We start from the raw sequence: 26,440 nt of genomic DNA, 5'->3' as shown, positions 1-26,440 counted from the left end.
CTGATGGCTCCAGGACTGTGGACCATAGTCCAAAACAGCCCAAACTGGGCAACATAGAGCATACAAGCATAAAGCCAATGTTCATAACTTCAGATATGAAAATAATACATGTATATGAATAGGATGAATACATACAGAAGAACACAACCTTTGCAATGTTACATGGCATATCTAGCATAAAATATATTCCAGTTATGTCATATTTACACTCATAAGCATATTTCTATAAAGCATTATGGGGTGCAATGTCACAGGGAACATACCTGAGACTAGAGGAGCCAGCACTGAAGCAGGAAAGGAGCACAGCAAGGCTTGCCAGGTGGCCGGTTATCAACTGGAGTGCCTGATTGAAAAGGGACCCCCGGCATCTCCGGTCAGCATTGCTGACCGGGCTGTTAAAAGTCCAGTGGGTGGGACAGGCAAGCGCCCTACCTGGGTCCGTGCAGCTCCCCCAGAAGTGGCTCCTAGGCGGAGGCGCGGCCAGAGGATCTCAGCGAGCTGCCCCCACCCCAAGCGCCGGCTTTGCAGCTCCCATTGGCCAGGAACCACGGCCAATGGAGCTGCGGGGGCAGCACCTGTGGGCAGAGGCAGCATGCAGAGCTCCCACCTAGGAGCCGAAGGACATGTAGCTTCAGTGGAGCCCCCGAGGTAAATGCCACCTGGAGCCCACACCCCAAAACCCTGCCCACATCCCTGCCCCAGCCCAGAGCCCCCTCCCACATCCTGAACCCCTCATTTCTGGCCCCCATCCTGGAACCTACACCCCCAGCCCAGAGCCCATACCCGCTACCACACTCCAAACCTCTGCCTCAGCCTGGAGCCACACTCCAAACTCAGCTCCACCTCCCAGCCTGGAGTCCCCTCCTGCACCCCAAATCCCTCACCCACCCTGGTACCCTCTCCCACTCCCTGAACCCCTCATTTCTAGCCCCACCCCAGAGCCCGCACCCACAGCCAGCGCTCTCATCCCTTCCCATACCCCAACCTCCTGCCCCAGCCCAGTGAAAATGAGCGTGGGAGTGAGGGTGGGGGCGAGTGCCCAACAGAGCGAGGGGAGATGGCGTGAGCAGGGGCCTCAGAAAAGGGGCAGGGTGGGGGGGTGGCCAGGGTTTTGGTTTTGTGCGATTAGAAAGTTGGCAACCCTAAGCACGGCAGGCTCCATGTACTGCCAGTGGGCAGGCAGTAGTAGCTGGAGAACCAGGGAGACGTATGGCAGCATCCCTTGTGACCCAGCTCAACAGCAACATAGCCTTGAGCATGGCCTCTGTCCTGCTGTTATAGTGCCTGGGGGGGGGGGGGGGGTGCTGGTCACATGACAGTCATGTGATGGCAGGACTATAACAGCTGCCTAGGACTCAAACCACTGGGATGTGGTATCTTCCCACAGTGGTATAGGGCAGAGCCTAGGCCTAGAGGGATGGCTAGGACAGTCAAGGGGCCGGGAAAGCAGCTCATGGAAGGGGAGGTGGTTGAGCTAGTGTGGATGGTAGATGTAGCTGTCTACCAAGAGGCTGTGGAAGAAGTCCAGGGATAAGGGACTATTTGCGAGCCCCAGACCCAAGGGGCAGTGGGCCCTGTGCTGAGGAGTGAAGGGTTGGGTTTTTTTTCGTGAAGATTAAAACCTGTGGGGAGCAGGACTGTTTGGCCTGAAATGGGTGTGGCGGTGCAGGCCTGAGGCCTGGTCTGTGCCACTGCTCTTAAGGAGTCTCAGTCTGGAGCTTTCAGAAGGGGTTGGGAGAAGGCTCCCTGGCTCCTTTGCTTTCCTGCAGCCAGGAGGAAAGACTTGTCCCAAGGAGGGATACAAACTAGTGTCAACCTGCTAACTAAGGAAAAGGACTCAGCCCAGGAGAGTGAGGGACTGTTTGGTTTTTATCTTGCCTGGGACAAGAAAGACTCATTGGTTTGGCCATGGGACAAAACTCCAAATCATCTACCAACTTGGGAAAGATTGTCTTCAGTGAGGGGAAATGGAGGCGTGGCTCTGCAACTTGATGCCAAGACTAGGTGAGTGACCTTATTACGATCTTATTGAAACTGAGAGAGAAGCCAGGGCTAAATCTGAGCCGATGCACTGGGAATGGAAAGAGTTTAATTTTCAATATACACCTTACTTAGAACCCTCTGCGCATTTAAAATTTCACTGCACAGACATCTGAAGCATCTTTTTTAGGTTCTCAATCATGCTGACTTCACGACAGGAGTTTTATGTCCACAACAATAGACAACTGCAGGCTAAAGCAGAAGATACTTCTCAAACACTGTTAAAAAATAGTCAGCTGTAAATGCTATGGTAGATTGTTGTGTTCTACCAAGCCCCGACACACCAGGGCCCTCACCTGGGATTCCCTATTTCTAAAGGGGCAACTCCTGCCCCGCCACGAAGGAAGGAGGTTCTCTGGCAGTAGGTGCTCAGCTACTACAGTGAGGGGAGCATAAATAGCTAAGAGTCCTGACCCAGCCCCATCTTAGGAGAGTCCCTATCTGCCATGATTCCCTCGGCCCTAATCTTTTTCTGCTCTATGCTCACAACATGCCCCACTATCTGCTTATTAACCCACTCAAAGACTGGCGCCAGTGTGTGAGGAGCAGCTGAGGCCAGGGAAGAACTGTGACTAAAAAGGGGGCAGTGGTGCCCAGAAACTGAGGGGAAGCGGGTACACGGCATGAGGTACTCCCTGCCATCTTTCCTGGTGTGGTTGGAAGTGTCTTTTCACTGATCTTGGTGGTGGGGCAGAGGGGGGCTAGTGAAGCTGGAGGGGGCTAACAATTTATTTATAGTACCTGTACAAATAGTAAACATAGAGGCTAAGATCTGCAAAAAAAAGGTGCCTCAAGTTAGGCTCCTAAGTCTATATTTAGTGGCCCAATTTTTCCAAACAGGAGTTGCTGGGTGATTAAAATATTAATCCTGATGGTTCTCAGGTTTAAAGTAGCCACAAGTTTTCCTTTCTCTCCTGGAGATGATCCACATGCTCTTAACAAAAACAAAGCACAGGGGAGAAAAGATTGGACAAGCCATAAGTGTTTTGGATTTTATTTTATTTTTTTCAAACTTGCTCCAGTGTCAAAGCCCTATACAAATGACAAGCTCCTTTTTGCTTCACTGTGTTCCTGCCTTTGCCATGAGCCCCCCCCACCCCCCCGCCTCACATACTCATTCTCCTTCTACCCCCTGTAAGGAGAGTTCATTCTAGGCAGGATCATAATTTTTAAACTGCACGTGTACTCCAGGAAACAGGCAAAATGGATGGAAACGATCAGTTAGTTTAATTTGCATACCACAAATGTCACATTTACAACGAGGTTGCATTGCAGTATTAATAATGACATGTGCTTAAGTTTATTACCAGAAGAATATGTAGCATAACAGCAGTCTCTGAGTTGCAATATTAAACAGATGCTTTAGCGAATTCCCTAGCTGCTTGCTCCTGCTTAGCCTTCTCTCTCATCTCTTTTTCTCTCTCCATTAGAAGTGCTTGCTCCCGCTCCCATTCTTTTAGCTTCTGCTCATATTTTGCAATGTCTTCCACTTCACATGCCGGCAGCTTTTCCTTCATAAGTTGGGTGGTCAGGGTCAATAGGCTTTCAGATTCAACCTTGCCAAGAGAATGCAGTTTTGAATACAGATCCTGTCATAAAAAAGGGTTTTAAAAAAAAAAAATCCAGTCAGTCCCAAAATGTCCACATTATTTCCTGGCCTGAAAAAAATGGCTGTTTTTATTTAACTGTTGACTGTGCCATTCTTAGGGGATAATTTAACTTATACAGTTATCTTGGCAAAGTGATTTCATGGCAGTAACTGTCCATTTTTGCCATCCTTCCCAAACACACAACATCTAAATTAGTTTTCATTTGGCAATAACCAAGCTGAGACAATCAATTTTTAATTCAGTTAAGTGCTGGAGTTGACTGAACTCACAAAACTAAAGAGAAACACCATAAATAAAACTCTTATGTATCAAATGATAGATGACCAGCGAACTAAGACAAACGTAACTAAACACCTCACTGGTATTTTTAAGCCACAGATAATATAAGGATTTGCCTTGGATTGCTTCTATTAGAATCCCTTTCAACAGATGCAGATCATTTAAATAGTCTCATAGTAATGTCATACTAAATAGCTCCCGTGAGTCCTTGCAGCCATTGCGAACTATCGAATACCATTACAGATGTTTTCCAACTACTGTGACCTGAAGCTCAGCTATGCTTACACAGACTTCGCAACAGTTCTTGCTTTAGCGCTGTTTATTCAGAGACTGACTCTATGCTTGGTTACACCAGTGTCGTTAACAGCAGAACTTGGTCAGGAAGCCACGCAGTATTTTTCTTCTGAGCTTTGTTATATATTGACTGTGCAGTATTTCTTGTGGAGTACCCTGATGAAGCACACAAATATTAATTTGCGTAAGTGCTTCAAGACTTAGATCATTCAACAAGGCCATTTGTGGCTTTCTGGAAGCTTACGGTATAGGATGATATTGCATCATTAAGGTAGTAAAATGCCATTGTCAGTGCAACCTTCCAGAGAATAGGGGGAGGGGTTCTTCCTGGTGGAGGAAGATGACATGGCATCAAGCAGCTTAAAAAGCAGTTGTTTACCCTTTGCTCACTCTTCTGAAAGGATCACATTTTCTCACACTGTGGTGGTTGAAATAAAATTCTAATATCTATTTCATAGAGTTGACCTCTACTAGGAGATGCATGAAATAGTGTCTCCTCTTCAGAGTGTGCAGCTATGTTTCTACCATAGCCCCTTGCATGAAGCCTGAATAAGGGCTTTGCAGTGTCTGTGTGTAATTCACTCCCAAACAAGAAGGCAGACACGGGGCACCTGGACAACTGGGCTAGGGCTCCTGTTGCAAGCTGAAGCCCATGCCCCAACCCGTACTGTGTTCTATATATTTCGCAGACCCACTGACCACATTCCTTCTTCTCCTTTGTCTGCTCAAAATCTTTCCCCCCTCATCTCCTGCAGGGAGAGTTGCCATGGAGCTCAGCTCTGCAGTGCCCAGAAGACTACAATGTTCCTTTAGCAGCCTCTGCACTTCTTAGACTGCCTGCCCTTGATGGACGCTGCGGGGGAAGGGAGTGGGGTTGAACGCTACATACTCTGGACCGATGGGAATTTTTTAAAATGGTTGAGATAGTGGATTCTGTAAAACTCTGATATGACAAAAGATCAACAATTGCTTTGAAGTCACCAGACCATGCAAATGCATGCTCATATCTGGACATACAGCTCTCCTATTTTGTTTGAAATATTGTTAGTAAACATACTGGCATGTCAGTGAGAGATGTGACAAGTTAGTATGTATCTAGTTGTGGGGGAGGGCATTCCTGATAGCTACTTTCACGCTGCCAAATTAGTCTCTTTTTTGTTTAAAAATCACTCCAAAACTTTTCCTACTGCATACCAGGAGGAGGGGAGTACAGAGAGATGAGGAGAGGGACACCCACATGCCAAGACATTAAACAAAAAGAAATGCAAAAGAATGAGGAACTAGATGATCTTCCATCACCTATAACAACTGAACTCTTCGACTGTCCGGAAATACTCTAATACATAAATGAAACTCATTTAGGAAAATAACAGGCTGTAGATGCCAGAAGGCATTTGTAAATAGCTAAATCATTGATTTGTTTTTTTTTAAAGCAATTCCCCTGGGCTCCACATGCAGACAGTCCAAAAAGGAACGTTGCTTTTAGACAGAATGGTTTGTGTGTGGCTTGGTGCCCCGCATTAGCTGTCTGTAGAGCCTTTATGTAATGAAAGCCCTGCCCACTGATCATTTAAACAGCTGGAAAGAGTTACTAGAAGAAAGTTGTACTGAACTGTAGGCCTTGGTGTGGTAGCTGAGGACAGGTAATTATTACAGGACAATGTCAGATACAGTCTAAATTATAACTCTAAGACAGAGGTGGGCAAACTACGCACTGCATCCACATCCGGCCCGTGGGACCCTCCTGCCCCGCCCCTGAACTCCTGGCCCGGGAGGCTCACCCCTGGCCCTTCCCTTGCTGTTCCCCCTCCCCCGCAGCCTCAGCTCACTGCACTGCCGGTGCGATGCTCTGGGCGGTGGGGTGAGCTCCTGGGGCAGTGCAGCTGCAGAGCCTGGCCTGCCCCGGTGCTCTGTGCTGCATGGTGGTGCAGCTGTAGCCCCGCCAGCCACCAGTGCTCCAGGCAGCGTGGTAAGGGGGCAGGGAGCGGGGTGGGGGAGTGGGGGCAGGGAAGTTCGAGGGGGTGGTCAGGGGCTGGGGGTAGGGGTCAGGGCAGTCAGAGGGTGAGAAACAGGGGGATTGAATGGGGGCAGGGGTCCCAGGGGGGCAGTCAAGAAGGAGGGGGCGGTTGGATGGAGCAGTGGGGGGCAGTCAGGGGCAGGGGTTCCGGAGGCAGTCAGGAGACAGGGAGAAGGGGTGGTTGGATGGGCAGTCAGGAATGAGAGGAGGGGTTGGATGGGGTAGTGGGGGACAGTCAGAGGTGGAGGGTCTGGGGTGGTCACAGGACAGGGTGTAGGGGGTGGTGGATGGGGCAGGAGACCCAGGTGGGCCATCAGGGGCCAGGGAAGAGGGGTGGTTGGATAGGGGTTGTTGGATAGGGGTTGGGGGCAGGGCCATGCCTGGCTGTTTGGGGAGGCACAGCCTCCCCTAACCAGCCCTCCATACAATTTTGGAAAGCCGATGTGGCCCTCAGGCCAAAGAGTTTGCCCACCCCTGCTCTAAGGGCTTGATCCTGGAAGATGGTGAGTATCCTCTACTCTCAGTCTCTTTAGCAGAGATGGAGGGGCACTCAGCACCTCTAAGGAGGCACTCTGCCAAACATCTTCCTTGTTAGCCAGTCTGCAAAGGATTATTTATGCTGTTTCCAAAAACAGCCCCTTTGAATACAAAGCGCAGAAATGAATCCAAAAGCATGTGTGGAAAAGCCAGGCAGAGCAAGCCCAAGCATGAAACAAACAGTCCTAGTAATTTCTTGGAGTAAACATGGAATGAAAACGTAGCACAGAGACACCATTGTCATCAGCTACCCCTATACAAACAGTATGAACAACAGAGCTAACCAATTTCAGCTGGAAAAACACAAGCCAATATCATCTGAGCAAAAGGAGAAACTCTACTACCTGTGAGTAGTGTTAAGGCAAGGGTTTGCCCAGACATTGCCAGACTGAGGGTAACCTGACAGAAGCCCAAATCTGCAATACGTTTGCATATGATTTCATACACTTTAAATTAAAAAAAAATCCACACAGCCTTAATATGTGTATGTGAATCTTCCTTGTGCACACCGGTCTAATAATTTGTACTGGGCACATTAGTAGTAGTTTAAAGACCAAAAAAGGGGGTGGGCATGTAACTTCCCAGACTGAAGTTAAATATGACTGTTATAGCTTCTAATGATAACATACCTAATTGGCAACAAATCCTGGACAATGTCAGACCAACGGCATTTGTTTTAACAAGCAAGAGCCCACATATGGTCAAATAATGGATCTGTAATGACACACCATTTTAGCTAACAGGATTTTGATTTATCAGTCTGACGTTATGAAAAGAGAAGATAAAATCCCAGCAGACAGACAAAATAGACAAGTGGCCTAGAGCATTTGATTCTTTGAAGGCAATTTCCTGTTTGGGGCAGTAAAAATGTAATTCAGTGTCAGTTTTAAAAATGCCAGCTAGCTTTACTGATGCAGGTGGGGGTATCAGTCCATCAGCATAAAAGGAAAACATATTTACTTGCTGCTGTACATAGTGGAAACCTACTATAGCTTGGTTAAAACGGTAAAAAAGAAAATCTTACTTTAAATTGGGTAAGGTACTCAGGCAGTTTAGACTGCTCTGTTTCTTCAGATTCTATTTGCTTTGGCTTGTGTTCTGATACCTTGACTTCTTCTGATGGTTCTGCCTCAGTTTTTACCTCAGGGACAGACTGCAAAATCGTCTCCAGAATATCAATCTGAACAAGAAATCAGAATTGTTACCATGTAGTTTGCAAACACAATCCAACATCATTTCATGAAGGTGTTCTAAATATAAACATTGATTTTGAGATGGCTGTACTGTAAGTTGAACAATTCCACAAGGAACATGATTCACTGTTTCAAGAATTAATGCGGTCTAATATGTTTGGGAGTGTTAAGTTTGGGATTTTCATAAGCGTTGAAACTCTGTTCCCATTCAAGTCGATGGTAAAACTACCACTGACTTCATCAGGAGCAGTTAGGCCAATGCTTGGTCTTTCTGAAAAATCCCACCCGGCCACTACTCCAATTTCTGGCTATAAATATTTCATAGTGAAAACAGTACAGACACAATATACCACAGCATTTATATACTGGGAGCTATTTTGGAATGCTTCTGTAATAGAATCTTCACAGGACATTTCAATTCATCTTTGGCTAAAGTGCACTGGGAATTTATGATCTGTTTAACTGGCAGAAAAAACATCTTTAATTCAGCAATTTGATAATTTAATAGGAGGAACAGAAAGAAAACACATTAGCACATAGCATCCACGGTACAGACTTGGTTTTAATTTTTGCGAGATCCTGGTTCTCTTCAGATTGCTTTCAGCTAGATGTACTTTGGCTCTCTGGGAGAACTGCCCTGTCTCATAACCTAATTGTAACAGAACCAAAAGGAATGCATTAGGTTAATGAACTAACTCTATAAACAATTTTTGTATATATGATCAATGCAAAGGATGGTACTGCTATCTTGATGCTGTTGTGGTATTTGGGGAAAATTTCAGGTTTTTGTAACAAGTTAAAGTTCAGTCTAGTCTGAATTTTTTTCAGGTTCAACTGTTACAAATGCAAGGAGCTGTTATCCTACTGAGAATCCTGATTCTGCAGGCATGCCACTAGGATGAAGTGGATCTATAAATAACCACTGAACATTCTAAGCCTCTGATACTTTCCACAAAGCAAAACTGATCTTGATGCCTGCAGTTTGTTTATTTTTAAAAATTATTTTCCTACTGTCTGCATTTGTATAACACTTAATGAACCAACATCAAGCTTATTTGAAACAGAACATTTCTCAATTGCTGTTTCTTGAGACGGTAATCTAATGGGACCATAAACTAGCTTGAAACTTCCAATAATGAAACAACAAGATGAGATAAGTGGCAAGAACAAAAAAGCATGCTTAGAAATATGTGTACTCTCATTTATGGAATTCCTCAGAGTATCCAGAGATTTGTTAAGAGCATGTGTATCTTTTTTGTGCACAGCAGCAGTCAAATAATAGTTACAGTATTTATAATGATAACGAAAAGGACACTGAGTTCTTAGAAGAATAAGCTCAGCATGGAAACAAAGGCCTTGCTAGTCAAAGATTAATGGAAGCTTTAAACCTTAGTAGGAAATTAAATATCTTTCTAGACCACTCCAGAGTTTGTAAAAGCAGACCACAATATAGAACCAGTAGCTTATGACTTATTTATTAAGTCATACTATTGAGATGGTTATTTTGAAGTTTCTCTTTAGATAACAAAACAACTCCAACCAGAAATACCTGCACACACTAAAAATGCATGGGACTAGGTTGTGGAATGGTTTAGAGGATCTCTCAAACAACTGTACTAACTGGGGTCACAGAAGTGTGGGTGAATTTAGTGGTTTTGATATGGCCCCTATTTACTGACATCCCCAAACCACCCCACAATTAATATAATTCTGCATATCTGACAGTCTCATTCAAGGGAGCCCCAGGGCACTGTGGGAAAGAAGGTTTTACAGCACTTGATCCAGCTTCCAGTGGACTCGCTTCAAGATTTGCTGCTGATTTCAACAGCAGCAGGACTAGCCCCAGTGTCTCATCTGGTCAATGCTATTAGTTTCTCTCTCTCATGAATGCTACATTCACTCAGAGATAATGATTACAAATATCTAAAAGAAGCTAGCTCTTAAAATGAGCCTTTAAACAGAGATGGCCAGATCCTCCGCTGCTGTAAGTTAGCATAGCTCAGTTGGGTTTGAATATGGCCCAATATTTTGCTGTTTTGTGTCATGTTTATGATAATGATTTGGAGATAAGTCACTGGTAACTGAGAGCAGAATTACTCCTCAGCAGCAATAAAGTTTCTTGGTGCTGACTACATATACCTCATGGGTTCTACTAGTTCAGCCCTTGAGGATACTAGTCATGAGTCTACAGACGAGTGTCTCTGATTGTGACTGGTTAAAAATCAGCACCAACTTTAATTTCTGTTACAGTCTGACCAAAAAAAGGTGCAATTTAGACTTGATAAAACTCTTCGGTGTAGAAGTTTCAAAAGTACCTAAGGGTGTGTCTATCCTGCAATGTAAACCCAGGGTTAATAGAACTCCAATTAACAGACTCTTGGTTTGTTAACCTAGGACTTGAGCAGCTACACTCATATGTAATCCCAGGTTAGGAACTGCTGAACCCTGGGTCCAGCATCTACATTATTCAGGCCTGAGTTCAGCCTCCCAGACTTCCTAACACCCTCCCAGAATGAAGCTGTTCTAGCTCTTTGTTAGTAGTGCAGTATGGGAAAATTTGATTGTCCACCGAGACTGACTGTCCAGAGGACACACAGTTGGCTTGTGGGATACTTTTGATGGACTCCCTCAACACGAATCCAGTGGAGCTGCATCTACACTGCAAAGCAATAGGGCTTGAACTCTGGATCCCAGCTTGACTCAGGCTTGTGGAATCCTGGAATCCTGGGTTAGTGTGATTTGTGTGTAGACAGAAGGAGGGTTAGGTTTGAGCCTGAGTTTGAACTCTGGACCTACAATGCAGTGTAGACATGTTCTAAGTCACTTATGTGCTCTTGAAAATTTTTATAATCACCCTGATGGTTCATTCACTAAAATCTGCACAAAGAGGGCTCTGCCAGATCAGGCCATGATTGTTATTCATATGCAGATAAAAGAAACACAAATTTAGAAGGGACTAGATCAGATCTGAATTTCTATAAACAGAGACAAAAGTTGGTTTCAGGGTTGTGGCACCAAGGGCCATGTTGTCATTGCCCAAAGCAGGCTGAATGGGTGCTTATTTACTGTGTGATTATAAATCTAAACAAACAGACTTGCCAGGACCTACAAGGCTTCATCCTTAAGGCTTGAAAATCAAAACCAAATGCACACACCGCAATAACTGGTGCTCTGTGGGGTTTGTTAGGATTTTTATATTCCTTAATGACTCAGATCACTCGTGTCCAAACTGTGGCCAAGGGGCCATCTGTGGTCCTTGGGGCTCTGAGTTGTGTCTTTAAATGGTATTTCACATTTCAGAAGAAAATTAAGTATCTGATTAGGAATTGGAAATGCATCCCTCAAGCTGCACCCTGTAATTTCCAAAAATAGCCTCAAACTGAGTCCCACCTCCTCACTGCTTCCTCTGCAGCCCCAGAAACTGCTCTGTGGTGGGCCTGTGGGGTGCTTTGAGAAGCTGCTCAGCAACTCCCCAGCTGGCCACCTGCTACATGGCAGGGGCAGGTAAAGAGGTGCTCTGGTTGTCATCTCCTGTTCCCCTGTCAGGCTATGAGAGCACTGGGGAGAACTGGACATGAGCTTGGCTGGCTCTGCCTGAGCCTAGAGGAACTCCTAGCAAAGGGAAGTTACCATCCCCCCCCGCCCCCCCCAGCCATCTAGGGGAGGGTATAAAAAGATTAAGCTGAAAACCAACAACTAGCTAAGGATTCCCTGATTCCATGCCCCCGCCCAGGCTACTCAGATTTTCACCAGCTGCCAATGGTCCCTTCGAGTCCATTGGGAATACACTGAATGCAGCGCACTCCAACCCATTTCCCCCTTCCAGGCCCCTGAGCTGTGGGCTGTGAGAAGGGAGGCACAGAAGTAGGCTCTGCTGGCTTTGTGCCCATTGTGGACTCTCTCACACCAGGGGAATCCTCAGCAGATGGCTTGGGTCCAGAGCAGAGAATCAGTCCCTAAGTACTGACTGTGGCCTCATAACCTTGTAATATGTCTGGCTCTCAGGCTGGAAAGGCTGTGCACCACTGAACAGACATTGCTTGCTGTCAAAGATTCATCAGAAACCTGCAGTGCGTCAGCTTTGGCCCCACTTTGCAGTTACCAAGACAGGGAGTCCATGGGCTGCGTGTGACCCTCAAGGCCATTATACTGTGCACAACTATTCCATGCTAAACTGTCTTTTACACTTACAGCTTCTTTGCAGAGCTTTATATCCCCTGGGAGTGAGGCCACATTGTCCATCACTTGCAAAGCTCTGCACAGGTATCCCGGTGTCCACATCAGTGGCATTTGATGGTACACAGCTCGCAGTCCTTTGTGCAACTCCACTTTTCCTGTTGTACAATAATATCTAAGAGTTAATACTTTACTGTTTGAGCCCTGAGATAAGGAATGACAAAGGGCTGCACTAAAAAAGTGAAAATAACTCTTGTAGTATCTAAGGAAATAATAACTTGCTCCAGAGCCTTACAAACATTTACTAATTTGGCCTTATCGCACCCTAGTGAGCTAGGTAAGGATTAACATCTGTCTTGCAGCTGGAGAAACTAAGACAGCTGTTAGGCCAAACTTTTCAGCAGAGGCCTTCATTTAGGTGCCCAACTTGACTCGTTAAGCCTCATTTCTGGGAATGTTGAGCACCACAACTCCCAATGACTTTCATTGGTGTATTAGGTGCTCAGCACCTCTAGAAATCTGGCCCATTTACCAAGACTTAACACATTATAAAACATGAAACATCTATTCTACATATAGAGAAATGAAGATCAACATTCCACAGTGTGGTTATATGTTGGTAAATGCTGACTTACAATGGTAACCAGTCTAAGCTCTTGACTCTCACCATGGTAACTAATGGTGTATTTTTGTTATACCCTTTTGATCCAGCCTTACCTCGCTTACTGGAGTTCATATAATCTTTAATTGTCTAACTTAGTTAAAATTATGACTCTGACAATGCAAGCAATTAAAACACACACTTTTCTTACATGGAAGAGGATGATTTAGGAAAAGCACTGTAACAAATGCACAGACAAAGCTTATTGGACTATGGCTAAATTTAAATTGCTAAAGTGCTCCAGGTCAGGCTATGCCTAGAGACATCTTTCACTCTTGCAGAGGTCTGTTCTGTTAGTGTTGGCAAGATTGTAGAATACGTGACATTGCAGTAAATAGCTTTTGATCCACTGAATGTCAATGTAATGGGATGAGGACTATTCCTCACAGACAACAGTAAAGTACATTTTCTAAATAGAACCACTTCCCAGCCAATCTATATGGCATAACAAATCTGAATGCAGACCAAACAGTAAAAATCTATCTGTAACAATATCTCGAAGGGATGGTAAACTAACAGCCCCATGGAAAACTTGTTTTCAAATTTACTTACAACTTTTATCTCCCTTTTGATTGAGTGTGCAATTTTTTCTTACAGTCAGGTTAAATCAGAATCAACATCCTTATTCTGCCATTACACATTTTACTTTGAAGTTACATTTTCAAAACATGTCTAGTTTTTATTACCTTTGATAGATTTCTAAAATAAACTGATACAATGATGGAGCAATCATGTAAAGCTTGCTGCTAAAATAGGTGTTTACCCAGAGGTAAATGGCAGTTTTGCAGTGGAGAGGGAAGAAAATCACTATGCATTTTATAGTCTTCTGTGAAATGCAGGAATTATGAAAGTTAAAAAAAGTACAGATGTGAAATTTCAAGAAAATTCAGATCGAACACTATTTATTTAAATAACATTGCCTAACACACCACACCTGGTGCTACTTACACACATCCAGCATACTTGGTATGCTGTGGAAAATGCACTTCCTATATCAACTATCTCACTTTGGAAACACTGAAGTTCCAATGAAATGTAAACATCTAAAAGAATACCTCCTCTTATTCCATTGTAGCAGGGCAACCTGAAGGGGAAGACCACAGGGAAGGGCAGGTGTGAAACTGATGACAATTTTAGGCACAATTTTCAAAGTTAAATCTGTTACTCCATTCTTAGTTCACATTCTGGTGACCTCCCCACCCAGACTGACGCAAGCTGAAGACGGATGGAAAATCACTCAGATCTGGTTTGTATCAAAACTTTCCCAATATTTAAGCCTAATTCTATTGTCTGTGAATGATGATATTTTAATATACCAAAGAAATAATGTAATGGGACTATTTTTAATGAAATCAATGAGTACAGTGCAGGAAACAAATATTGGTACGTAAGGAACTTACAAACTTACCAAGGAATGTATAGCCATACAGCTGGGAGCTAAAACCCACAGTGTTTGTCTGTTTTAGGCCTGTAAGCAGAAGAGAGGCTCCAAGATTTCTTTCCTCTTCCCACTGTAAATAATTCAAAACAGATTAAGTCTTTCTTGTATAAAACATTAATTTACAATGGCAACAGTCAAACATAGCATGTGCTTGCCTTATATCATATAACATGGGGAGGTAAAAAATCCTTAAATAGGTCAGTAATACTGGAAATCACCCCTTACCAAAAACTCAAAGTTACAGTCTTAGCTTGTATTTAAGAGGATTTGTATCTTCTTGGAAGAGAGTATTAATACAAATTCAGTAGCCCAGATCCTTAATTGGTATAATTAAGCATAACTCTGTTGAAATCAACAGAGCTATCTTCATTTACCAATTGAAGATATGACCCAGTGTTCTGAAATTCATAGTATTCAGAAAACAAAATTGCACAGGTCTATGCACGGAAGCAGTCACCCTCACCCTGCAAAAAAGGGGGTGGGAGCAGGCCAAGGGACCAGAAATTAAAATGCATGAGTCTTGCAACCACAGTGAAGAGAATGCTAACAGGGTAGGAAATCACTGGGCGGAGGGAATGCCTCATCTACAATTGTGAAAGGAATATTAGGGCAAAACCAAACAAAATGCATCGTACCAAGACAATTGGTCTAGTTAGTAATGCCCTAGGACTCACTGGAGACATGGCTCTGCTCTTAGGAAGGAGCACTGCATGAGCTTCTGTAAAGATCCAGACCACCCTTGAGGCTAGGAGACTAGGGCCAAATTAGTAAGTATACTAAAACCACACGAGTAATTTGGCCTTGGGAAACACAGTATTCTCCTTCAGCAGAACAAAAACAAAGAAGCAGACTTAAAGAATTAAGGGAAAGAGGATGAACAGTTGTCAGCCACAGACTGCTTTCAATTTGCTTCAGTTGTCTCTAAAAAAAAGTTAATTGTAAGTGGATGCTTAACACAATTAATATTTACAAGGGGAAGGAACACAAGCCACAACAGGAAAAGAACAGGTTAAAGATTATTTAGATAAGTTAGATATATTCAAGTCAGCAGGGCCTGATTAAATTTATCCTAGCGTAGGTAAGGAACTAGCTGATGCAATCTTGGTACCATTAGCAATTATCTTTGAGAACTCATGGAGGATTGGTGAGGTTGCAGAAGACTGGAAAAAGCCAACACAGTGCCTCTCTTTAAAAAGAGGAACAAAGAGGACCCAAAAAATTATAGACCACTCAGCCTAACTTTGATCCTGGAACAAATTATTAAACAATAATTTGTAAGGACCTAGAGTATAATAGGGTGATAAGCAATAACCAACATGTATTTGTCAAGAACCAATCAAGCCTAACCAACCTACTTTCCTTCTTTGATAGGGTTACTGGTTTAGTAGATGGGAGTGAAGCAGTAGATATGATATATCTTGATTTTAGTGAAAGTTTTGACAGTCCCTCATGACAGTCTCATAAGTAATCTAGGTAAATATGATCTAGATGAAATTATTACAAAGTGGATGCACAATTGGTTGAAAAATTAGTTATCAATGATTTACTGTCAAACTGAGAGGGCATATTTAATGGGGCCCAGCGGGGTCTGTCCTGGGTCCAGTACTATTCAATTTTTTCATTTAATGCTTGGATGAAGGAGAGGAGAATATGTCAATAAAATTTGAGGATGACACCAATCGGAGGGGGATTACAAGTACATTGGAGTATAAGATTAGAATTCAAAATGATCTCGATAAATTAAGAGATTTGGTCTGAAATCAACAAGATGAAATTCAATAAAGATAAGTGTAAAGTACTTCACTTAGGAAGGAAAAATCAATGCACAAATACAAAATTGGGAATAACTGGCTAGACAGTAGTACTACAGAATAGGATCTAGGGGGTTACCGTGGCTCACAAATTGAATGTGAGTCAACAATCTGATGCAGCTTCAAAAAAGACAAATATAATTCTGAGTAATGCGAGTGTTGTGTCTAAGGCAAAGGACGTAATTGTCCCACTCTACACAACACTGGTGAGGCCTCAGCTGGACTACTATGTCCAGTTTTGGGCACCTCACTTTAGGAAAGATGTGGACAAACTAGAGAGAGTCCAGAGGAAAGCAACAAAAAATGATAGAAGGTTTAGAAAACTTGACCTGTGAGGAAAGACTAGGCATGTTTAGTATTGATAAAAGAAGATTGAGGGGGCAGGGACAGGATCTGATAACGGTCTTCAAATATGTTAAAGGCTGTTATAAAAAGGACAGTGGTTGACTGTTCTTCATGGCCAGTCAAGAAGTAATTGGCTTAATCTGCTGCAAGGGAGTTTTAAGTTAGATATTAGGAAAATCTTTTTAACAATAAGGACGGTTCAGTACTGAAATGAGCTTCCAAGGGAGACTGTAGAACCATCACTGAAGGTTTTTAAGTACAGGTTAGACAAACACCTGTCAGGGACGGTCTAGGCATACATGGTCCTGCCTCCACACACAAGGGGTTGGACAAAATAACCTCTCAGGGTCCCTTCCAACCCTTCATTTTTATTATTTCTATGAACACAAAAGAGAATGAAAGTAAAAGACAGTGAATTGAAGGGGCCCTAAACTCTTCAATAACTCTGTTTTATTGCATTGCACTCCAGTATCTTGGTGTAACCCCCTCACCCTTGAAAAACTATTAAACAAATTAATATCCTCATGGGGGGTAAAAATTGAGCCAAGAGACTCCTGAAGTACATGGGCTTTCAATAGCAGAGCGATTCAGCATCCTGAATTAACAAGTCATTTAAGGGCACATTTTCAAGACATGGCATTTGTGTGTGCATATTCTATCACCTGACGGTGTCTGAATATGCATAGCAAACACACAATGGATTCTGTCATGTTGACTAGCATTTGTGGTCATGGTAACAGTGCAAGCGATGTATGTACGTGATTTGCATATACCCAAATAGAGGATGGGATTTTTGTTCCCCTAGATTCATGATTATGCGATCAGGAAAGACAACTCAAATGACTGACTTTTATAGACGAAAGGGAAGAAAGGAGAATAGGGCAATTGAACAAACAGTTATCAGCAATGAAAAATATATGAAATTACTAGCCAATTGATTAAAACCTTATGACATCTGTGGTTTCTTTTAATATGTTACTGAATATGTTTCAAGTAACAAAAATGGGGCCTTTAAGCACTCTTCTTATAGAAGAAGTGCTCCACCCAGGAGCTGAGTGAGGGGGATGTCGCTGCTTTTGGGAAGACCCCCAGGGAAGCGCTGCCCAGAGCCCGCCTCATCCCATCCCATGCCCCAATCCCCTGCCCCCTCCCACATCCAAACTCTGCTGCTGGGAGGGTTTGGGGGGCGCAATGGCCCGAGACTGCCCCAGCAGCTGTTGGTGCGACTGGCACAGGGGCTGCCTGAGCTGCCCCTGAGCCAGGCACACCAGCCACTGCAGAAGTCACGGAAAGTCATGGAATCCGTGACAAACTCACAGCCTTAGTGATAAGAGACAAAGCTAGTTAAAAAAACCTGAGTATTGTATACTGAATCCAGTATTTCCAGAACCCAAAAGGTGTCAGAAATCCTTGTGAAAAAACTACACAGCACTAGACCCTTACCGCCATCATTGCCACTGAAGAACATCCCTGCCTGTGAGTAACACTTACATTCTCTTTCTGTGGTGCTTCCCAGACGGCATTGTTTAGTTAATAAATTGTAAATGTATCTTTTTATAGCTTTTCTTTATTTGCATTTATAAAATTTTTCAAATGACTTGGAGCCCAGTACTAGTCAATCCTGCAGATAGAAAGAAACGATGCCTAATCTGCACCGTAAACTCTGGTTCATCTTCATTTAATCTCCTAAACATCTAGAAATACCCAGCCTCCTTTTGAGAGACAGAGATAACTAAAAGGGACACCGATTTTGCTTTTCCTATGCTGATAAAATCAGCTGAAACGTTGGCACCAGATCACTTCATTTTCTAAGTTAACTTGGATGGGTGTTACCTAGCTTAGTACCCCCATGGGGATGCAGTAACCCTTTGAACCTGAGGCACTGTAGATAGTTTTAATGTGCAGCGAGCTTACTGTAAATTCTGATTTGGTTGCCAGGTATTTGTATAAGACATGGAGGGAGAGAAGTTGTGTTGAGAATTCATCAAAGCTTTCCTGAAGCATGATCTCAGTAACTACTGACACAGCATCTACGGAGGAAAATAAAATAACAATTTACAGGCTGAAAACACTGGCAAAACTCACAGTGACTTCAATGGATGCAGAATCAGAGTCATAATGAGATAGGAAAAAAAAACAGCCTCCTTATGCCTAGTACTAGATAACTACTATATACAATTCAGGCTACTCTGAGCCCTGGTCTACACTACAATTTTATGTTGGTATAACTACATTGCCCTAAGCGACAGTTCTACGACCTATCCCCTGGTGTAGACAACTACTGTCTCTCAGGGAGGTGGAGAACCTGCACACGTCTACCAGCAAACTGGTAAATGACTTCATGATTAGGCTGTTTGCAATAAATCTGCTATTAAATGAGTATTCTATCTCAGATATCTAATTAATACTCCCTACCCTCACCCCACCACATAATATACAATATGCTTGACTTCAAAAACATGGGGAAAAGGTAGTTTAGATTGAAGAGAAGTTAAAGATGGTAGAAAGCTCATGAATCCTAAGTGTTTCAAAATTATGCAAAGACACCAAAGGAAACAGAGGAACCAAATGTAATCATGTGGAAAAGTAGATTGGGGGATGGGGGGAGATATGTTAAACTCCAGAGGGAAAAAAAGGGCTTTAAGAAAAACAATTTTGGTTTTAATTCACTATAAGACTTTTAAAAATCCAATGTACCATTATTATGAAAAGCATAAAATTGATGACATAACTGATATGTGGTTTCTTACCTTCATAATTTTCATTCTTTATAAAATAATCCAATAATATATTGAAGATAAAGTTATCTGGGAAAATTCCATATTGTACCTAAAATGGAGAGAGAGAAAAACACATTGAAAAATATCATGAGTGGTTCATGTTTTGAATTGTGATTTTAATAAGTGCTACAGTGATTAGAACATGGGAGAGGCATCTTGTATAATGTGGTGTTTATTTGTTTAAATTTAAACAACAAAAGAACTAACACACATTGCTTGCAGACTTGGGCCATGGATGTAAGTGTTCAGAATCAGAGCCCATGTGCTTATCACCCTGATAACTACGTTTCTATGACGTGTCCTTTCCTCCACCATTGGTGGTTTTCTGTCCTCTTTTTAGATTTCTTCAGGATTGGATAGGAACTGTCTTCCCGTATGTCTGTACAGTGGCCAGCACATTTTGGACACTACCACAGTGCATGCGGGGGAAAAGTAAAAAAAAAAAAAAAATCTGGGAAGAGCTTTATTTCAAGCTCTATTCCATCTATATTTTTAAATTCCACAAAAGTATGTAATCCAAGACTGCAGTCTATGGGGAGACTTGCTTATGATAGGAATTCAGAATAAGCTACACTTGTCTAATGCTGATCAAATAAAATCTTGCCTTTTCTCTTAAAAACCTCACCTTGTTTTTTAATGTGTACAGGGCTTTGTCCTGTGCACCATATTTGATGCACTGTCTGATCCAGCTGTGGATAGTCCAGTCTCTCAGGTACCAGCAGTTCGGACTATGCCGAAACCTAAAGGACAAAACAGAAGAGTCTTAAGTTACAATTAATTTCTTCCCAGAAGTCTCACAGATGCAAAGGGCATAATTTAAAACAATCAGCAGTATTTAAGATTAGTATTATTAGTATTATAACTCGGTTTCACCTATAATGCAGTAAGATTTTTTGGCTCCCGAGGACAGCGTTATATCGGGGTAGAGGTGTATTAGCAAGCATTATCTATGCTCATAAAAGAAAGGATCTAGCCAGTCCTTCCATTCTCCTAGAGGAATATAACTTAATCATGTTATGAAGGGGACAGAAAGGAACCGAAAAGGATTACTTAATTTTTAAACTGAGTTCATCTAGTTTGAGCTCTTGTATAACACATAGGACTTCCCCCAAATAATTCCTAGAGCAGATCTTTTAGAAAAACATCCAATCTTGATTTAAAAATGGTCAGTGATGGAGAATCCACCGTGACCCTTAGTAAGTTGTTCCAATGGTTAATTACTCTTACCATTAAAAATTTGTCTTATTTCCAGTCGGAAAATATTTTTGAGGTGCCTGGGCCTGATTCACATACCCCTGAGTACCTCAATTGCTTTCGGTGGCATTACGCTGATTTACATTAATGTCAGTCTGATTAGACTCGGACCCATGGAAGTGCCCACTGAATAAAAACAAACATTAAATTTAAACAAGTTAATTAATTCTTTCTGTATTTACTTTTTGTTACAATCATAACTTCAAGTGGATTTCCTCTGGGGAGAAAACCTCACAAGCCAAGTTGCAACCCAGAACAAATCTCTATGCCTCTATCAAGTTGGGGTAGGAGGAGGTAGAGGAAAACAGAATTTAAAATGGAAGTGTTGAGACAACCTTAAATTCTGATCAGGGTACAAGGTTTTAGGACTAAATGTATTTTCCAGTGAAAGCCTATTCTTCCCCATCTCCCTCCCCACAAAAAAAGAGCATCTGAAAATAATATTTTGCACCAGAGAATGAAAAACCTAGAACTCATGCTCCATCTTATATAGTAGCTCCAACTGGTTTTCATAAACCTCACAGTCAGCTTCCTGCTGCTGCTGGTCATTTTCACAAAGGGCATCATCCTATGATGAACAGCTGAGGATCAGGGATGGTGCAGATCCAAATTTGCAAGATTAAATGCTGGAAGGTTCATCCTTATTCACCCAAATATGTCTCACGATTTGTTCGGAAAATTAGTGACCAAAACCTGCAGATTCTTGCAGTAGTTATAGTCTGTAAAATAAACTAAAAGCCCCTCTGGTAGGGTCCGTCCTGCTCTTGGGCTGAATTACATATCTAAGTGTCAAGAGATACCTGAAACCTTTCACGTTTTGCACTGTGCATCAAGAAAAGGTTTTATGCCTAAAGTACAAAAGCTCCAGTTCCTGCAGAAAACTGTGATGGCTGAGTTGTACTAATGTGCAGATGCTAGCAGCCTGGAGCTACGCTACATCACCATTTAGTTGCAGGATTGGCTCTTCCATCTGAATGAGCATGCTTTCCAGAACATTTATCAGATTATTGTAGCACCAACCCTCTCCCCCTCTCCTCCCCCGTGAATTCCTACAAATTGTATCCTATGGCTAAAGGCTATACAGATCACCAAGCTTCGAAACCAGGGAGAAAATGTTCAAGTCTATAGAATCTGCAAAGTTGCTAGAGACTGGACTGCCAAAAGCAGTGACTTTGAGACGTAACCAACTAAATAAGGTCTAAGTATAGAGTTATTTACGTGGCAGATGAGAGCACACTTTTTAAATATCAAGATATAACATGCACTCTGTTGATCTACTTGCTTTCTACTCTTCTCCCTCTTCTTCCCCCCAACTCTGATATTGGGAACAGCAAGATCCTATATTTGCTTTAATGAAAGTCCTGCTTCACTAATGCTTACAAAAAGCATCAATTACACACATTCAGACTTAGTCATATCTTGACGAAACAATTATCTAATTGCTACAGACTATTTCACCAGTCATTTTAAAAAAAAAAGGTCAGAATGAAATCTTGACATCCACTGCCAGCATAATTCTAAGTTGCTTCATTTAACAGCTAACATCCTTTCCTAAGTGCAAAACTACAGTCCTGCACTAGAAAGACATGACCGTAATACTTTCAGATACACTAAAAATATCCCACTGACCTCTACCTGGTCTTTAATATCTTTTTCCAGTGGGGTGGTAGTAAAGGCTTGAAGGGAACATTAAAAGAATTAAGACTAATAATGGATCTGAATATTCATCTTTAAGCAGAGCTGTGTTTCTCTTCTAAAAAATACCAGACATAGCGATGCCTCCATCATTTCTCCCTGCATGCTAGAAGCACTACAGTATATTGTAATGCTGAAATTTTTTTCTTGATTCAAAAGTTAAATTGCAAGTGAATGGTAAAGGGCTTTAGCAGGAAGTGCTATGTTGTCTAAAAACTGGAGTCAGCCTGAAATTAATTTAATTAGTGAAAGTTTCTGAAAATGACACGACCATCAAAGTCCTTGGAGGGTATACAATAAAGATGACTAAAACACTGGTGATTGTGACCTGGGACTGGTTTTCCTTTGTGGGTGAACAGCACCCAATATGATGTGGGCACCACCAGTGTACAAATAATAATTATTTGTATTACTGTAACACATAGGAGCTCCAATCATGGACCAGTACCCCCTTGTGTTAAAAACCCTGTACAAACACAGAACAAAGCTTGTCCCTGTCCCAAAAGAGCTTACTATCTAAGAAATTAATAATTACTAAACAGTTGTGCATGGAAAGGGAAGGCGGGGAGCAGTGCCAAATTAACTCACTTTGTCTCCATATTAGCAAGACGACGTGTGTGCGCGTGCGCCATGTATGTGCGTGCATGTATAGATCCCTTTGCAGTAGCACATTTTCCTGGCAGGGAGGTGATGGAATCAGTTGTGAAAGGAAAATATATCGGATCTGTCTTTTCATAATTTGTGACTCCTGGTGTGCTTGCGTAGATTACTGTATCAGCTGGGGACCGAAGCCGATAGATCATTCAATTTTTATAACTAATCCAGATGAAATATCCAAATGTTGTAGCAGATAGTTTTGTTTGAAATGGAAGAGGAAAAAATGCTGGTCATTTGGACAAGTATCAATATCCCCCTCCTCTCAAACACACAACAGGATATAATTAGGGAATGCAATATGTGCAGGGACAGACAAAAAGTTAGGAGGTGGATAAACCACAGAAAGCCAGCTATGGCAGACCAGAGGATAGATACTGAATTTAAAGAAGCCTCTAGCAATTCCTATATGTTCAGTGGAAAGACTAGGAGGTTATCATCCAGATGTCCGCTAAACAGATTCATTCCTTGCAGGTCTAATAAAACTTCAAGAAATATCAGATTCTTATGACACACTCAGAAAAGACAAGGGGAAGAATCTATACCAGTATTAGCGTAGCTCAGTGTTGGAATAGTTTAGTGTTAATGGCGGAGAAATCAATATGGCGATTCTCATGGCCACTGAACTGAGAACATCTCTCCCTACAGGGAACCCAGATAGGAATCTCTTTAAGACAAGGAGTCAGTGAACTAGAGAGATCATTGTGAAACTAAATATGTAGAATGCAATAATGTACTGTGATTCTACTACCAAAAGTAGCATGTCTCCTCCTCCCCCTGTGTGGAAAAATGCTCAAATAATCTACTTTAGTAAGGAGACTGATTCAAACTATTGCTTAATACTTGCAGAAACTAGTTATTAATATATCTTGCAGTTGGCAGCTATTATGTACAGATGTATTCAGCACAACTGACATGACTTCAGCTGAGAAACTCTCTACTATCAATGAGTTGTAGATAAAGCCTGCGTATTACACTGAGAATATAGTCCTAAACTACTGATTTCCTGCATCAGGACTTTATTTGTTATTTATAGTAATACTGAAATATTTCAGTGTTTTAGAAAACAGTGAATAATGAAGCAATTTATCAGATGCTGAAAATGCATTAGGGCTGGCTTTTCTGCTCAGAACTGTAGGAAGTGCAGAACCAGGTGAGTTGGTTCCTTTTTTAAACAAAAGAATTGTCCTTTTAAAATTTGTTTGATGCCACCAAGTGGTGAAATTATATATTACCACATTCATATACAGTTTTTCAAGGAAATTACAGTAGTCTTGAAGCCGACAACAAAATGGTAAAGAAGGCAGCAAATTCTCTTCAGTTAAAAAAAAAAAAAAAAAAAAAAGTAAAGATGCCAGAACTTGCATGCTCCAGAACTAGTTCACAGAATCAGAGCAGTGGCAGATGGAACAGATCAATTGAGCTGTCTAGTCCCCTCTGTCCCCCAAACCATTTAAGATGGTTCCCTAGAAAAAAATTCTGATTTTTAAATTCTACTTTAAAATGTCCAGTTGTTGATGGGGCTTCTGTCACTGCTTCCCTTGAGAGATTATTTCACATTTCAGGATGGCCTTGTGGTTAAGGCACTGGACTTGGACTCAAAGGTGTGGATTCAATTTCCAGCTCTGCTAGAGACTTACTTCCTGCGTGCAATCTCTCTGTTTCCCATCTGTAAAATGGGAACAACAACTTCCTTGGTCTTGTCTATTTAGACAGCAAGCTCATCAAGGCGGGGACTGTCTCTTATGAAGTGTATGTGCAGTGTGCAATGGGATCTCTGAGGCCTCGAGGCGCTTTTGTAGTAATTGCATTTTGTAGAGGATTTTTACTGAATTTCACCTGAAATTTTCCTTTTTTTAAATGTCATCTTGTTATTCCTAAACAACTTTGAACTACCCTAAATATTTTTTTCTTTCTCTCTGGCAATGACAGTCTTCACATATTTGGAAGATTGCTATCATACTTCCCACCTCTACCCATAATTGATGCTCATAGCTTTCACTCGTCTTAACTTTCCTCATAATAGTTAACCTATCAGCTGATTGGTGTATGTTTATCTCCCTTTCATAGCATGGATCCTGTCTTATGTTGAACACTACAGTGAAATTCTTCATTTAACTTTTAAGATGTCTTTTAGTTCTCTAGAACCAAAATGAGGGATGGATCTGGATGCTAAACTGTTTTAATCTGGAAAAGGAACAGAGTCAGGCTTCTTCTCATCCACTTCAGATTCTAAAAGGTCTTGGAGCAAAATAGAAATGGAAATAACAAGATGAAAAATGCCTCAGCTCCTAAGAAACATCTCTAATTGCCAGGAAGAAGCGGCCTCTCTGGAATTAATCCAAGGCCACTCCACTTTCTAAATGCAAGTCATATGGAGATGCAAAGCTCCTTGGCAATGCCATGTTTTTTTTCTTCCAAGGCACATTTTTCAAGCTACAGTGCATAATGATCAAATAGACTCAGCTTGGAAACTAACATGCGAAGAAAAACGTCACCTAAATGTCTCCTTTGTTCGTCAGGTCAAGCTGTATACCCTGGGAGAAATCCTTGACATTTGAAATGGGCCCAGAGGCAGCGATCATGTGTCAACGTCAAGACAATTGCCCTGCAAAACTTTGTGGTTTGGAAATTTCCTTTTTAAAACATGAGTGAGTGAAGGAAGTGTCAGTTTTCTCTCTTTTCAGCTATATCTGTGTGTGTGTGTGTGCGCATGTTTGTCTGCACGAGTGTGTATACTCTGTTTAAAATCCAGTACAGTACGTAGTCATACCATTCATGCAAGAAAGACACAAGTCATTTCTTAACATAATGACTCTAACTTCAGGTAGGAGCAGAGGGAACAATTTTTTTTTTTTAACTTTTAAAGTAAAATAAAAACATTACATAGAATTAATGTAGAATATCGTTGCTACATAGTATAACAAATCAATTATCTTTTAAAAACAGATTGATCAAGTCAGTGCGTGGGGGGAGGAGGAGCAGAATATTTGTAAGTTGGGGGAGCAGAATAATTGCCAGGCACAACTGCTCTCTCCTACAATTAGGCCACTATAGAAAAGCCTCACCGCACTACCTGAAAAGGGTCATGTGTTTAGATTATCAACCATTACGTTTTAATTCTTTATCTGCTTTCTCTAAAGGAGTTTAAACCTGTTATCCCTTGCCTATGAGCTATTCTAAGCATTTGTATTCCACCCACTGCCACAGCATCTATACGGTTGCCTTTTTCTTCTTCCCCAAGTAATTTGTAATTTCTGTAGTACCTTCCTTCTTAGCATCACAAAGAGCTTTCCAAGCACTGATGAATTTAGCCTTACAATAAGGCTTTCAGGTAGGGGGCAATTATTAAGGTCTTTTAGAGATGGGAAACTGAGGCACAGAAGCATAGTTAAGTCGCCCAGCAAGTCTGTAGCAGAACAGGGAACAGAACCCAGAACTCAAAACCCAGTGGCCAGGCTTCACCACTTAATCATACTTGCCACTCCCTTCTCTCCCCTTCCGATTCCATTGCCCTTTTATTTTTATCTTGTCCAAAGTGTGGTTGGTTGGTTTTTGTTTTTAACACCCATGTACAGTAATAATCAAGAGTGGTAAAAGCACCAGACACATTTGGTGTGAATTTTTGTTGGGAGAAGTACACACTTGCATAT

General features: G+C 42.0%; 1 protein-coding gene across 3 annotated transcripts in view; it reads right to left on the bottom strand.

Annotated features, from left to right (window-relative positions):
• Nucleotides 1–3,248: 3,248 nt before the first annotated feature.
• The window catches only part of MRPS27 (mitochondrial ribosomal protein S27), a 58,943-nt gene continuing 35,751 nt past the window's right edge, over nucleotides 3,249–26,440 (bottom strand). For 2 of the 3 annotated variants that reach the window (XM_027821695.3, XM_037903133.2), the window contains exons 5-11: nucleotides 19,810–19,924; nucleotides 19,155–19,233; nucleotides 18,319–18,434; nucleotides 14,216–14,318; nucleotides 12,162–12,304; nucleotides 7,802–7,957; nucleotides 3,249–3,629 (exon numbers count right to left, since the gene is read on the bottom strand). In XM_027821695.3, coding sequence (XP_027677496.2) covers nucleotides 3,390–3,629; nucleotides 7,802–7,957; nucleotides 12,162–12,304; nucleotides 14,216–14,318; nucleotides 18,319–18,434; nucleotides 19,155–19,233; nucleotides 19,810–19,924 — 952 coding nt within the window. In that variant the 3' untranslated portion in view covers nucleotides 3,249–3,389. The remainder of the gene's footprint in view (nucleotides 3,630–7,801; nucleotides 7,958–12,161; nucleotides 12,305–14,215; nucleotides 14,319–18,318; nucleotides 18,435–19,154; nucleotides 19,234–19,809; nucleotides 19,925–26,440) is intronic. The other variant, XM_043546381.1, reaches the window with a different exon arrangement.

The sequence above is a fragment of the Chelonia mydas genome, chromosome 5 (genome assembly GCF_015237465.2).
Source record: "Chelonia mydas isolate rCheMyd1 chromosome 5, rCheMyd1.pri.v2, whole genome shotgun sequence".
Lineage (NCBI taxonomy): Eukaryota > Metazoa > Chordata > Testudines > Cheloniidae > Chelonia > Chelonia mydas.
Note: the sequence above shows the minus strand (reverse complement) of the source record. Positions and strands in the feature narration are given on the sequence as shown.